Here is a 12939-nt window from a genome sequence, read left to right as displayed (position 1 = left end):
GCACTGCGGGAGAGCAGCTTCATGGGGTTCTGATTTCTCTTTGCTCTTCTGCTCTCTCCACCTGGCAGATCTGCGGGATGGTTCTCACCTGTTGCTTGCACCGGAGGCTCCAGCTGCATTTTTACTAACGGCCGACCGCGTTCCCCTCCGACTGCCCCTCACAAGGACAGGTGCCCAAATCCCATCTTCCAGGCCTGCAGAGTCAGCACCAGCTCACCTAGAAACTCCCAGAAACTCCCCCTACTCTTTCCAGCCCCTTTGGATCCACCAAGTGCCCAAGACTATGGCTCCTGTGATTCCCACCCAGGCAGGGGGGACCCATCCTGTGTGGAAACAACAACCAGCACCCCTCACCAGGCCTGGGGATCCTGTGGATGACAGGAGGGTGATAATCAGACCCTCCACTCCCTCCCAGCTCCAGAACCTAGAATGAAGGTCTGAAAGCCCCCCTGGGATGCCTGCATGGGGCACATGATCTCCCCACTGGTGCTGAGCACCCCTCTTCTTGTCTCTGCTTGGTGTGTTTTTCTCTACCCACGGGGAAGTGCTTACCGGCGGGGGGATGGAAGCAGTTAGGGTTGGCTCTGCCCCCAGAAGTTCCAGCCCTTTGATCTGCCCGCCCCCACACCTCCTCACCTGGGAGTACCCCGGCAGTCTGGGGTCTGGTTCCTTCCCGCAGGGTCTGGCAGCAGAAAGGCCTGAGGTGAGGTCCCGGAACTGGGGTTGGGCAGCAGCAGGCTGGTGGGGCCACCAAGGTAGGGAGGAAGGCAGGTAAAGTGGCTACACCGGCACATGCTGCACCAGGACCTTGCATCCAGCCTAGAAACCTTCCCTGGGAGAGGTACCCCAGAAGACCATGGCCTGGAGCTCCAGTCTACAGTAAATGACCCTCAGGGGTCTCCAGTCTACAGTAAATGACCCTCAGGCCCCCTCTAGGGCCTGATTCTCTGGAATGCCAGGTTTTTTAAATGATCTCCAGCCCTTCATGTCAGTGGGAGTAAAAATCCTTCCTGATTAGGCCAAATCACAGACCCTGCAAAGTTGGAGCCACTGAGAAGGTACAGCTCTGAGTAGAAGGGTGCTGTGCCTGGAACCCCATTTTTCCTGGGCCCACAATCCCCAACCACATATGGCCACCACCATTCTGCCTCCAGGAGCCCTCGCTCTGCTTCCCAGAGTGAATATAGTGGCTTCTTTTGGTTCTATCTTGCGTCTCTGAATCAGGCAGGGAATTTTCAGGAAGAATTTTCTCAAATACTAAGGGAGAACAGAACAGAAAGAAAATCCTAGAAAATGCAGACTATAGATGCTGGCAGTTTTCCAAAGAACAGGTGTCAACTTGTAAGACAGCCATGGAGACGAGACCCTCCCCCTCCAAATAGCTATTACAAGTGGGTAACTTGTAGCGAGAGGACCCCACACGTGGCTTCCCACCTTCCAGGTGCCGTGCTTCCCGTGCTGGGGACCCTCTTACATCCCACCATGAGAGAGTGGCCCCTTGTTGCCAAGATCAAGGGCAAGAAAGGTCACACCTTACCTCCTAACTCATTCTAGGCCCCAGTCTGATGAGCTCAGTTCTTGGTGACCTGGGGAGTCCTGGGTGAAGGGTGTTCTCCCTCCCATACACAGCTCACTGCTGTCCCTAAACACAGCCCTCAACTGTACAGAAACCGTACTTGCCCAGAACAGGGATTCCCCACATGCACAGAGGGAAGACCAGGTTCCGGGGGCAGATTGCCTCCCCTATCCTGGGGAATCTTCTTGTGGCTTCTCTCCTCCACCCTCAGGGTCCTGGGGCTGCTGATACAAGTTCATTAACAGGATACCAACTTTCCAGCAATCCCAGACTGCACCAAGGCTGGAAGAAATTGCGCTGTGACTAGCTTTGCTGCCCTCCAGCTTCCTGGGACTCGTGCGGACAGTTGAAAAATGACTCCCAAGCTGTGTGCAGCTGGGCGCAGGCTGCCAGGTGTTACCAAGTAAGGGCTGAGAGAGAGAGTTCCTCCTGGGCAGGCAGTGATGCGCGGGGAGGTGCTGTGTCCTGTGGGACATGTCAGCCCCTGGCGGAGTCCCTGCACTCTTTACTGAGGTCAGCTGGGCTTGTGGAGACGGGGACAGGGGTATGGGCGGGATCGCTTGCACACCTTGTTGTCTGTCCCTGCCCCCCGAGGTGGGTTAGGCTGTCCTAGGCTAAGGGCAGGTGATTCCACCCTGGGCACCTGCCCACCCAGAGGGTAGCTGGAGGATGGAAGGACCAAGCTACAGAGAGAGAATGACCCAGAGCTTTGGGGAATGGTGACCAGCTAGCTCATGCTCACAGCTTGGGAGGGGTGAGGGTTAGAGGGAACTGAGGCCCAGGATGTGACAGGCTCCCTGCTCAGGGCATACAAAGGGCTGGGGTCTGGAGCCAAGGATGCTGTCCCCAGTGAGGTGTGCCCACCACACCTGAAAGGACACAGATCTGCGCCCAGGATGACTGCCCCCAGGGCCCTGCTTAGAGACACAGAGAGAGTGAGCCATGACTGTTGAAAGCTGTCCTCAGTCCTGTGTGAGCAAAAGGCCCCTACACACTGGGACCCAGAAAAGAAGCCAGCATTTTGTAAAGGTCAGAACATGGCAGATGCTGGGATGCACACAACCTGAGTCCCCACAACCTCGGCCTTCCCTCCCGCAGCACGCAAGGGTGGACAACCCCAGAGCACGGCATGTCCCCCACTCTCCGGATGACCTGTGTTGGGGGAGGCAAGAATGAAACTCAGTGTTTGGTGAGGAGATGAAGTCTTGTTTAAAATGTTTGTGACCACCCTTTTCTTCTCCCTACCTCTCCCACCAGCCTTGCCCCGACCCCAGGGGCCCCTCCAGCCTCGCCATGGGGGAGCGTCCAGGGCCTTGTGGTTACTGAAGGCCTACTGTGTGCTTAGCGTGTGTTAGTTGTGTAAGTGCTTTCTCTCCTGGTGATCACAACGGGAAGGCACTATTCCCCCCACTCTGCAGATGATGAAATTAAGGCTCGGAGAAATTAAGAGGTTGGCCAGTCAGTAGCAGTGGTTGTCGACATGCCACCCCCAGCCGGGTAGAAGTAAGGGGAGCCGGTCTGGGAGCCCCCTCTCCTCAGCATCCTGCGGCTCCCCATCTCTGCAGTAAGCTGTCAGGCTGCCGTGCAGGAACAGCACGTCCCTCGGGGGCACTAACAGTCACAGCCTGGAAACCCCTCCCAGACTGGATGGAACCATCCATCCAGCCCCGGCCCAGCGCACCCTGGACATTTGCAATCAGCAGAGCAGTGTGGCTCCCTTCAGACTGACAGCCAGGCCCTCCTGGCGGAGTGGCTCAGGCAGCAGGCAGGAGCCCTGGGGAACCGTCGCTCAGGGGAACAGCCAGCCTATCACCTCAGGTGCCAACGCTGACACCAAGTGAGGGCAGACCAGACCTGAGCAATCAGAAACCGCAAACAGTGTGGAATCTGGTGCCCATATGGAGATCACGTGTGGGGCCGTGGAGGGCTGATGAGGGCATGGTACACCCCTCTCCCTGCTCCGTACTGGGGGCCAGGGGAGAAACCTCAGGGTTCATGCACTCAGAGCCCCCCTGGGCAGGGGGGAGGCACCCCGGGTGGTGATGTTAACCACCTTATGCTACCTTTGCCTCCCCTGTGTTGTCAATGCGGGACTCTGGGCTGGCACAGTGTGGTCGCTGTCGTAGGGAGGGGGTGGCCTGAAATCTCACCAGGCTGCTCACCCTGTGTGCTTAGACCTGGAGGGGCCAATGCAGCACTGAGGGGGGGTGAGGGTAGTGAGCCCCCTGGGACTCTTGAGCTCTGCAGCCAGTTTCAGTCTTAGGATCTGTCACTCTGGTCCATGTCTGGGGTTGGAGGTGGGGAAAGTGAATTGAAACACTTTCATCACCACCCACCCCACTTTCTGCCTTGAAAATGCTACTTTCTGGCCACTTCGGGCCTGGGGAGAGAAGGGGAGGGGGAGGGGAAGGCAGTTGACTAGCAAAGGACAGAACCCATCTTCCATGTCACTGCTGTGTGGTGCTCACATCCCCGAGGATGCTGGTGATATGTCTGAACCAGCAGTTCTCAAACTTGAGGAAGCATCCGGCCACCTGGAGGGCCTTCCAACAGACTGCCAAGTTTCACCCCTGAGCTCCACATCTGCAGGGTTGAGGCCAAGGACTTGCCATCTAATGAGTTCCCAGGTGCTGTTGGTGCTGCCGGCCCTGGAACCACCCTTTGAGAACCACTGCTTTAGACCACGCCACAAAGGACACTCTGCCACCTTCCTGTGTGTGCCACAACCCCCCCAGAGTTCCGAAGCCCCTCAGGCTGTCCAGCTGGCCAGAAACATGCCTCTCCAGCAGTGCCCTCTGGGTGGGTCTGTTATCTCGGCCGGGAGACCAGGTGCCTGGGTCCTCTTCCCAGAAGGAAACAGATCAGGCTCCCAGCCCCCTTTCCCACCGCCTTCTGTGTGCCTTGGGAGAGTGTGGTTCCATTCTCAGCACCCCCACTTTCTAGTTTAGCGCATGCGCCCCCTTCCTCTCCTGCTTATGCCCCCGAGTCACCCTGTGCAAGTGCCCCTAGGAATTCCAGGCAGCCCAGGATTAGGCCAAATGGGTTTCTGGAACCAGCTGGCCCATGGATATGGGATCATCACAGTATTCTAAAAACAGAGAAGTTGCCTTAACCTCCCGCCTATAGAGAAGTTGCCCTGGTTGTAAATATGCTCTCTCTTTAGCCAGCCTCAGCGTCAGCCTGGCCTCACATGCTGGGTGGCATGATAATAAAGGAATTGTATCTAGGACTACTTTCTGTTGCTTTTTTCCTCCTCTGCAGGGAAATCCCAGGTAGCTCATCAGATGTGTTTCAATCTACCGTACAAGCGGAAGCAGACATTAGTCACGGGGAGAAGGGGAGGAAGGAGGAGCCCTATTAGGAAACTCGACCACAGTGATTGGGGTCCTGCTTACCTTTCTTTTATCAGCTCCCACCTTTCCTCTGTTTGAACTGACCTCACTTGCATGTGTGTGCCACTGGCTCCTGGCTCCATTGGCTCCTTGGCAAGAGCCAAGCTCAAATGAGCAAGCTTGAATCGCGTTCCTCTTAAAGCTGTCCGCCTTTCATCAGCCGGCATCCCCGCACCACTCACCACGATGGACGGCAGCCTCTGTCAGTGAGCCTCCGGCCTGCACATCCTGCCGCGGTATCGCCCCATGCTGGCTGCAGCAGATGCCGGGTGTGGTGACAAGTCAGGGGCGAGGGGCCCTCTCTGGCTGGCCCTTGGGCCCCAGCTGAGTGTTGGAAGCTAAGACAACCACGCCTACTGCTACCTGGGCCCCTAGACCATCTCACTAATTTGTCCATCTCCAAGTCCATAGTGGGATGCTTTTTCATCCAAATGCAGAAAGACTTCAATCTTACAAGTCAGAGGAGCTGAGGGCATCAGGTTGCCCAGCGTGGAGCTAAAAGGAAGTAAATGCTTTGATGCATTGACTTGATTTCATTCACTATTATGTCTAGAGAACTTGAGGCAGGTCAGTGAGTGAGCCTGAACAGTACCTGGGAAAGCCAGACGCTGAGGACCCCAAGACGGCGGGAGTGGGGTGCGGTGGGGAGGCAGACTAGAAGTGAGCCTCTCGCCTGGGGAGAACCTGGAAGGGGCCTGTCACTTGCTATCTAAGCAGTTGGAGTCTGCAGCCCAGGCCAGCTCCCGTGTGTCTCTCCCTCCCCTTTGGTCGAGATCATTCACCAATCACAGCAGCAGCCCTCTGATGGCCTGGATGTTGAGAAATGCACCATTTGGGCCTATCCGAGGTCTCCTATCTTGTTGGACCCAGACATCTCACCTCCACCATCACTATGAGTATGAATGTGTGTACACATGTACACAAGCACACAAACGTGCCTGGAACAGACGGGCGCCCCTCCCTGCTGCACACAGGAGTGCCATGGGTGAGTATAACTGCTGTCTGAAATGGCTGTAGGAGCACCTGCGTGGTTCAGTCAAATGTCCAACTCTTGGTTTCAGCTCAGGTCACGATCTCATGGTTCGTGGGTCAAGCCCTTCATCAGGCTCTACATTGACAGCATGGATCCTCCTTGGGATTCTCTCTCTTTCTCTCTCTCTCCTTCTCTCTGCCCCTCCCCTGCTCGCCCGCTCTCCCAAAATGAATAAACATCAAAAATAAAAATAAAATGGCTCTGGTGGCCAACTGGGGCCTCAGGTAGGTGGGCAGCATCGAGCAGCTGTGTGAAGCTGTCCTTGGTGGCTGCTGCCTGGCCTGTCGGCTGCCACTGTTCCCCAGCAGGTGCCAATGCCTCGTGTCAGTCCCAGTGCCAGGCTGTCATGTTGCCACCAGGTGGGCTGCTCTGAGCTGGGACCCTGGTTCCCACTCCGCCCCCCCCCCCCAACTGAGAATAGAGAGGCTGCTGGTGGGGGTGGAGGAGACACAGGCTCCAAATCCTGGATCATTCCACTTACCTTCTTCTTAAAAACAAGTACATGGAAGCTCCTACTTCCCTTTTCCTTCACCTTCTGTCCCGGGATGAAACCCTGTCGAGCGAGGACTGGGCGCAAAGGAGAGGCAGCTGCAAGGGACCCAGAGGGATCTTTTGGATCAGGCCAGGGGTGAAGAGGGCGGTGAGCAAAGCTTCAGTCCGGCCCTTCCCATCAGCAAGGTGCAAACAGCATCACTGCACTGAGGACATGCGCAGGCCGGCCAGAGCCAACAGGGCTATGTTCCCGTCAGTCTGGGCACTCTTGAAGAGGTCACGGGCAATCTCTACCGGCCTTCTAAAATATGGAAAGCGGCTCATGAATCCCTAATTGGGGGTTAGAGATCCCCAAGCTGGGAAGGAGATCAAATTCAACATGTCTCCCGGAGTTGCCAAGCTGTAAGGCTGAGTCCTTTCAGGAACTGGTGTCCCCTTCCAGGGAGAAGAAATGTATTGAGAATATGTCGGGATCCCAGGAATTCACTGGGGGCAAGTTGGGGCAAAGGGCAAGGAGCTTCCTGATGCCATTTAATGCCAGGACACAGGCTCGCCTTGTCCGCATGTCGAAACGGCCCTGCTCCGCATGCTGGGCTAGGCTAGATCTCACAGCTCTGTAGCCGCCAGAAGGAAAATCTCTGACCAACAGGCTCCACCCAGCAGACTGAGCCACAGACCACAGTGTGGCCCTGCTCTGCCGGCTTCCCGCTCTCCTCTGAACAAAGGGACACCGTGGGTTTGCCCTGGCTGGCTCTCAGCTGCCTGGCAGTCTGTAGGGCCACAAAGGGGAGAGTCCAGCAAGCAGCTTCGGAGAGACTGGCCCAAGCGTGCCCCGTGGAGTGTCGTTACGATTTTTGTTAGCTTAAGGAGACACAATAGTCCATCTCCACAGCTGTCATTAAACTCAGCAAAAACGAGATGGCTAAATCAATAGCTTCCTCATCTTTGCCGAATGCTTTAGAAGGGACCATTGCAATGCCAATATTTTCGTGTCCAAAACGACATTCATTTAATCTGACTTCCCTCTTGTTTCTGTGGAGCAGTGAATGCGGCAACCGGGCCATCCCAGAGCAAAATGGAGGCATGAGGGAAGCTCGCCCACTGAGCCCACACATCTCCGCCCCCCGCCACGGCTCACTACCCGCCCCCATATACCGACTCCCCTTTCCCGATTACTCTCCTGTGTCCCCAGCTTTCAAGCAGGGGGATGCTCTTCCTTGGGGTTATACCTCTAGTTTGGGGACTCCTGAGGACCCAGACTTGACCCATTTCTTGCTAAGCACTTACCCTGGTCTAGGAATAAGCTGGAGGTCTTTACATGCATGGTTTTATTTAATCCTTGCAGCAAATCTGTAAAATCGGTATTGTCCTCATCTTGCAGATGAGGAAAGCAAGACACGTTCAGTGACTACCCAGGGCTCACAGCAGTATCATATGCAGAATGAGTAATTCAGACCCTCCAGCTCCCAAACAAGTGGCACCCAGACGTGGCACATCCCTAACATTGAAAGTTCAGGCATCATGACAGCCGATAAAATAGTGGAGGTCAGGAGGAAGCCAGATCATGTATATGAGAGCATTTTGCAAGCTGCAGAGCTCAATGCAAACCAAAGGAGAGATTTAATTATATCACACTGGTCTCCGCTTGCACACGAGCACGGAACCTGGAAAACACACCCTCCATTTGGTGCAGTCATCTACCTGTCCAGGGCGAGGGACGTCATGTTGGATGAGTGGCCCGAATGCTCCTCTCCCCCCAGCATCACCCCCCAAGTAAATCTAGTAAATCTAGTTAATCACTAAGTCTCTCAATTTTCCTGTGTGTCTTTCAGACCTGATGTTTTTCTCCCTCCCACTGACGCTTCCCTGCGGGCTCAGTCACCTCTCAAGTCACTGACGCAGCCCCTCTTTGAAGTCCCAGCATCCACCCTGTCCCACCTTACCACTCTCCAAGCGATCCTTCCCAAAGGCAGATCTGAGCCGGCCGCACATGGCTTCAAGCCTGTCAGTGGGCTCCCACCACTCTTGGCTTCAAGTTCAAGCTCTAACCTGGCTTAGGATCTTGTGATCTGGTGGCTGCTGCTCTCTCCAGACCCCCCTTCGCGCTTGCTCTGTGCACTGGCCCCAATGACATCACCAGGGCTCACCTTCCAATCCTCGCCAGGTTAACTCCTGTCTTTAACTCTCAGCAGTGACATCGGCTCCCCAAGTTGGGGTCAGCACGTCTCTCACCCGTGAATATCACGATCACAGCACTGAGTTGCAATCCTGTTTGCTCTTCTGCGGTTCCTGTCAGATTGCTGGCTCTGTAAACACAGGGGTTGGTCTGGGTCCTTCACCACATACTCTAGGTGCTTGTACAAGTTAGCATCCAATAAGTCTTTGGGTGGATAAACATCTTGTCTCAGGAAGCCCTGGTCGTGGCCATTTTGAAGGAGCTCTCGTATGCGTACCAAGCCCACTGTGCTGCTGCTGGCAAGCCATCTTTCTCGTGTGCCCTTTGCTGAGTGAAGATGGAGAGGCAGCTCTCCCACCACAGCACACGGCCGGGGCGGTGGGGAGCGCCCCCAGGGTCATCTCATTCACCCCCTCTCAGGGGCTGAGGAGCCCACCACCCATGGCTCTAGCCTAGTCATTAGACATCCCTGGGGAGAAGCAATGCCCAGCCCTGTCCTGATAAGAACGTCTCCTCTCCTGCCCAGCCAGGCAGCCTGCTTTCCATGGATTTAGCTCATTTGACTGGAGCCCAGTGCTGAGCAGTCAGTGCATCCCATTGTCCTGTGATCCAGAGGACTTCACTCTGCTCCCCAGAAGCAGACAGCACAGGGACCTGGCCAGCATCCTCGTGGGTGGGCAGGAGCTGGAACCACAGTAGGCATAGAGGAAATGGCTTACACCCACACACCTCTGACTTGGTTGGTGCTCAGAGGATGTTGGAGGGTCACCGCCCCTAGTTCATGACTAGCCCCTGGCTCCACGGCCACAGGGTTCCTTCTGGTAAATCTCCTTAGTGGGGGATTTTTAGGGACTACATTCTAGCTGGACCTTTGATAGAGGGTCAATCCTCAGCAAACCTCTGGGGGCTTTGGGACACAGCAGCTGCAGGATGGGGTCCTAAAGTTTGGTGTTCTGGGGCAACCCTGCCGACCCGGCCACTGCCCTGAAGAGGAAGGAGAAGCCCCCTCCTGCTCCTGGGCCCACATGGCACATTCACTCTTTGTTCCCACCCCAGCCCGGAACACTGGCAGCGATTTCCACGTACATGTGGTCCCGGATGAGGATGACCTCTGAGCTCCTCACCTGTAACTTGTCACCATGACTGTGGCAGCCAAGGACATGGGAGCCCAACTCCACAAACCAGAACCCCAGCCAAGGACACCGGGAGACTTCCATGACCAGGGGCACAGTGTCCGTGGGCTCACATGGTGTTGAATGCCCCCTGCCTCCCTGCTGACCTCTCATCCTGACTTGGTGTTCCTGTGCCCTGTTTGAGGCTGTCTCAGAGCCACCCTGAGACCACAGCCTGGGCCAAGTCATGCTATGAGGTCCCCTCATCCTGGAAGAGCTGTCAGGCCCACTAAGAACGTCGGAGGGATCGGGGAGAGACTGTACCTAAGCCCTGTCCCTACAGGAAGCCATGAATTACTTACTCCCTCCCCCTCCCCCAACACACTTCTGGGCCTTTCCACAAGACTGGCCATGTGTGAGAAGCGACAGGTACTGAGGTGGGAGTTGACCCCTCACACAGAGAGCTCGGGCCTCTCAGACTAGCTCCCGACCAAGCCCGCATCCAGTCACTGGGCAAAGGGCACCCCTAGAGGGGACTGAGCCCCGCCTCCCCCAGCAGACCTGTGACCTGGGCTCGAGGAGGGGAGATGAAGTCCTTGCCGTGGGGGTGTCCTAGACAAACGGTAGAGCCAGTGCCTGATCCGTCCTGTGTCCCTCACACCAACCACTACAAGAAGTCATGGCAGAGTGAACACAAACCACGAAGAGACCACCTGTTTGTGCTTTTGACACATTATCAGTTTTTATTTAAAAACATGCTAAAAACATGGTGTTCGATAAAGCCAGGACCAGGATGAAGGAAACGCACAGATACGGCATTGCAAGCAGAAAAGTGCATTTAAAACCAACAAGCGTGCTGTCCCTGCTCTCCCATGCTCCCCGGGGGTGGGCAGGGTGTGCGCATGAGCCCCTGGCTCTGGCTCTCAGGTGCCCGTTCAGGGCAGGGAGGCCAGGACCCGCCGGGACCACTGCCTCGCTGAGGTGCAGAGGAGTGAGGGGGAGACCAGGACCAGGAGAGGCCGGTCGCAGAAGGGCGGAGGGACAAAGGGTGGACTCAGGCACCTGGCACCCATCCTACACCAGGTCCCTGCTAGTTAGCACCTCCACCAGTGTGGGTGGGCAGGGGGCTGCAGAGGAGGGCACAGCCATTTCCATCTACCTGGACTGCTTTGGGGCCACCAAAGCAAGGAGCGACGGCCACCCGGGTCCAAGTCAAACCAGAACATCTGCGCAAGGGTCTGGGGTGGGGCAGCAACCTTTCTGGAATGAAAGCCCAAGGTGCTGGCCCATGCTGGTGCGGGGGAGGGGGTGACAGTGCTCCAGCGGGGGTCTGAGGGTGGAGACTGTCCCCCAACACCTGCCGCAGCCCCCCAAGGGTGGTTCTCAGTCCCTGCTCGCTCACCACCTCTGCAAGATGGCTGCAGGGAAAGGCCAAGTCTCGGCCGGCACCCCCTTGAAGCTGTCTCCAGAACCTGACCTTCTAAGTCGAATCTGGAAACTGCATCAGACCTGACCAAACTGACGCTGATTTTGGCGAGGGAAGTCACACGTGAGGGAGCTCATCGAGTTAGTGCTGCCCCAGTGGGAGCACAGTCGGGAGAAACAGAGAAGACACTGGGCTGCCACAGACACCATGTGGCGTGACCTTCTATGTGTGGGATCCACCCTGCAGGAAGGGCGAGGGGTCTGGAAGAGTACCCCCACCCCTCGTGCCTTCCCCCAGAGGAGACTCGAGCAAATGCCTAAGCGGCCAAGCACAGGGTGAGGCAGGAAGGCGGTCTGAGGGACTGTGGACAAGCCTCCGTGAACGGACAGGTGAGGGGGCGCTGGTGGGGAGAGGGGGACCGCGGGAGAGGCTCCAGGGCCAGAGGACATCCCTGAAGCTCTAGAAACTAAGACTGCCAGGGAGGCTACACACACCCACCCCCCAAGGTGTCGGGCTTTTGCTGCTGATTTGAACAAAAACTGAAATTGCATTGATAGGCATGAACAAGCCCGCCCCATCCTCCCCAAGGTCATTACACACCCAGTCCCTTCTGTGTGACTCCAGCGCGCGTTGGCGGAGCGCGTCTCCGCAGTGACGCAGTAGCATGTCTGTTCTGTGCTCTGCAGCTGGGAGTCCCCAGGGAGGCAGTTGAAGTCCCGCACCAGGAAGATGGCACCAGAGGACCCAGGAAGGCAGTTTGGCTCCAGCATGTGCTGGCCCCTTTGTCCCCCCAAGGACCCACCTTCCCAGCTTTGCCATGGGCACCTTCACTTCTGTCGTGGGGTGGGCTGTGGGGGGGGGGGGGGTCCTTGCCTGACTCATTGAGCCCACCTTACTCTCCACTTCTCATCCCCCAAAATCGTGACTCCTGAACACCAAAAGTTCCATACTTCTGGTCCCCCCTGATTTTACTTTGGCGGGTGCAGGAGTTGCTGGCTGGGTGGCCAGGTCTCAGCTTTTGGAGCAGACAAGTGCAGGCTGGAGAGGAGACGTGGGCCTGGTGAGAAATCAAGGTATTGAGCCAAACGGTGCAGGGAACAGGCAGCCGCCCCACGTGAGGCCGGGTCGGGGAAGCGCACTGGATCCTAGCCGGCCAGTGGACAGCCTCTGCAAGCTCAGTCCCATGAATTCTTGACTTTAGTTTTTTAACTGCAAACACACTCAGACCAGCTTAAAGCCTGAGGGCCCCCCTGCTGCAGTCAGATACCCCACCCGGCCTGTTCAGCTTCTACACCGTGACTTGGCTGTTTCTCCCTGGGGCTGCTGTAGCAAGATCCAGTCTGACCTCCCTGTGCTTCTCCTCGGGGCCACGGAGGACAGACCTGCCACCACCCCACCATCAATGAACCCTGAGGAAGGGGATGAGGGTCCCGGGACCCCCTGGTCATCTTCCCCTCCCTCTCGGCAGGGAATGTGCAGCCCAGTGAGTACAGCTGGAATGATCACGGGCACTACTTCCACCTTCCCCTCCTGATGGTCACGGGACCTCTGCCACCGTCTGAGCAGCAAAACGTAAGGAATGCTTCCCCTTCCAGAAGCAATGTGAGAAAGTGAGCAGCATCTGAACTAGAGAGGTATTTGTCCGAGAGTTTCTAGCAGGAATGTCTGTGAAAGTAACTGGGGTTTGCAGAACCTGTCGCGGGAATATGCCCGCATGGGGCGGAAGGGGGAG

The 12939-nt window shown here is 56.6% G+C and overlaps 1 protein-coding gene across 1 annotated transcript in view; it reads left to right on the top strand.

The window, feature by feature from the left end:
• The window catches only part of TSPAN11 (tetraspanin 11), a 73622-nt gene extending 68819 nt beyond the window's left edge, over window positions 1–4803 (top strand). The window contains exon 8 of the mRNA XM_042945534.1: window positions 69–4803. Within this exon, the coding sequence (XP_042801468.1) occupies window positions 69–128 (60 nt within the window). The 3' untranslated portion in view covers window positions 129–4803. The remainder of the gene's footprint in view (window positions 1–68) is intronic.
• The last annotated feature ends 8136 nt before the right edge of the window (window positions 4804–12939 follow it).

The sequence above is a fragment of the Panthera leo genome, chromosome B4, assembly GCF_018350215.1.
Source record: "Panthera leo isolate Ple1 chromosome B4, P.leo_Ple1_pat1.1, whole genome shotgun sequence".
Taxonomy (NCBI): Eukaryota; Metazoa; Chordata; class Mammalia; order Carnivora; family Felidae; genus Panthera; species Panthera leo.
Note: the sequence above shows the minus strand (reverse complement) of the source record. Positions and strands in the feature narration are given on the sequence as shown.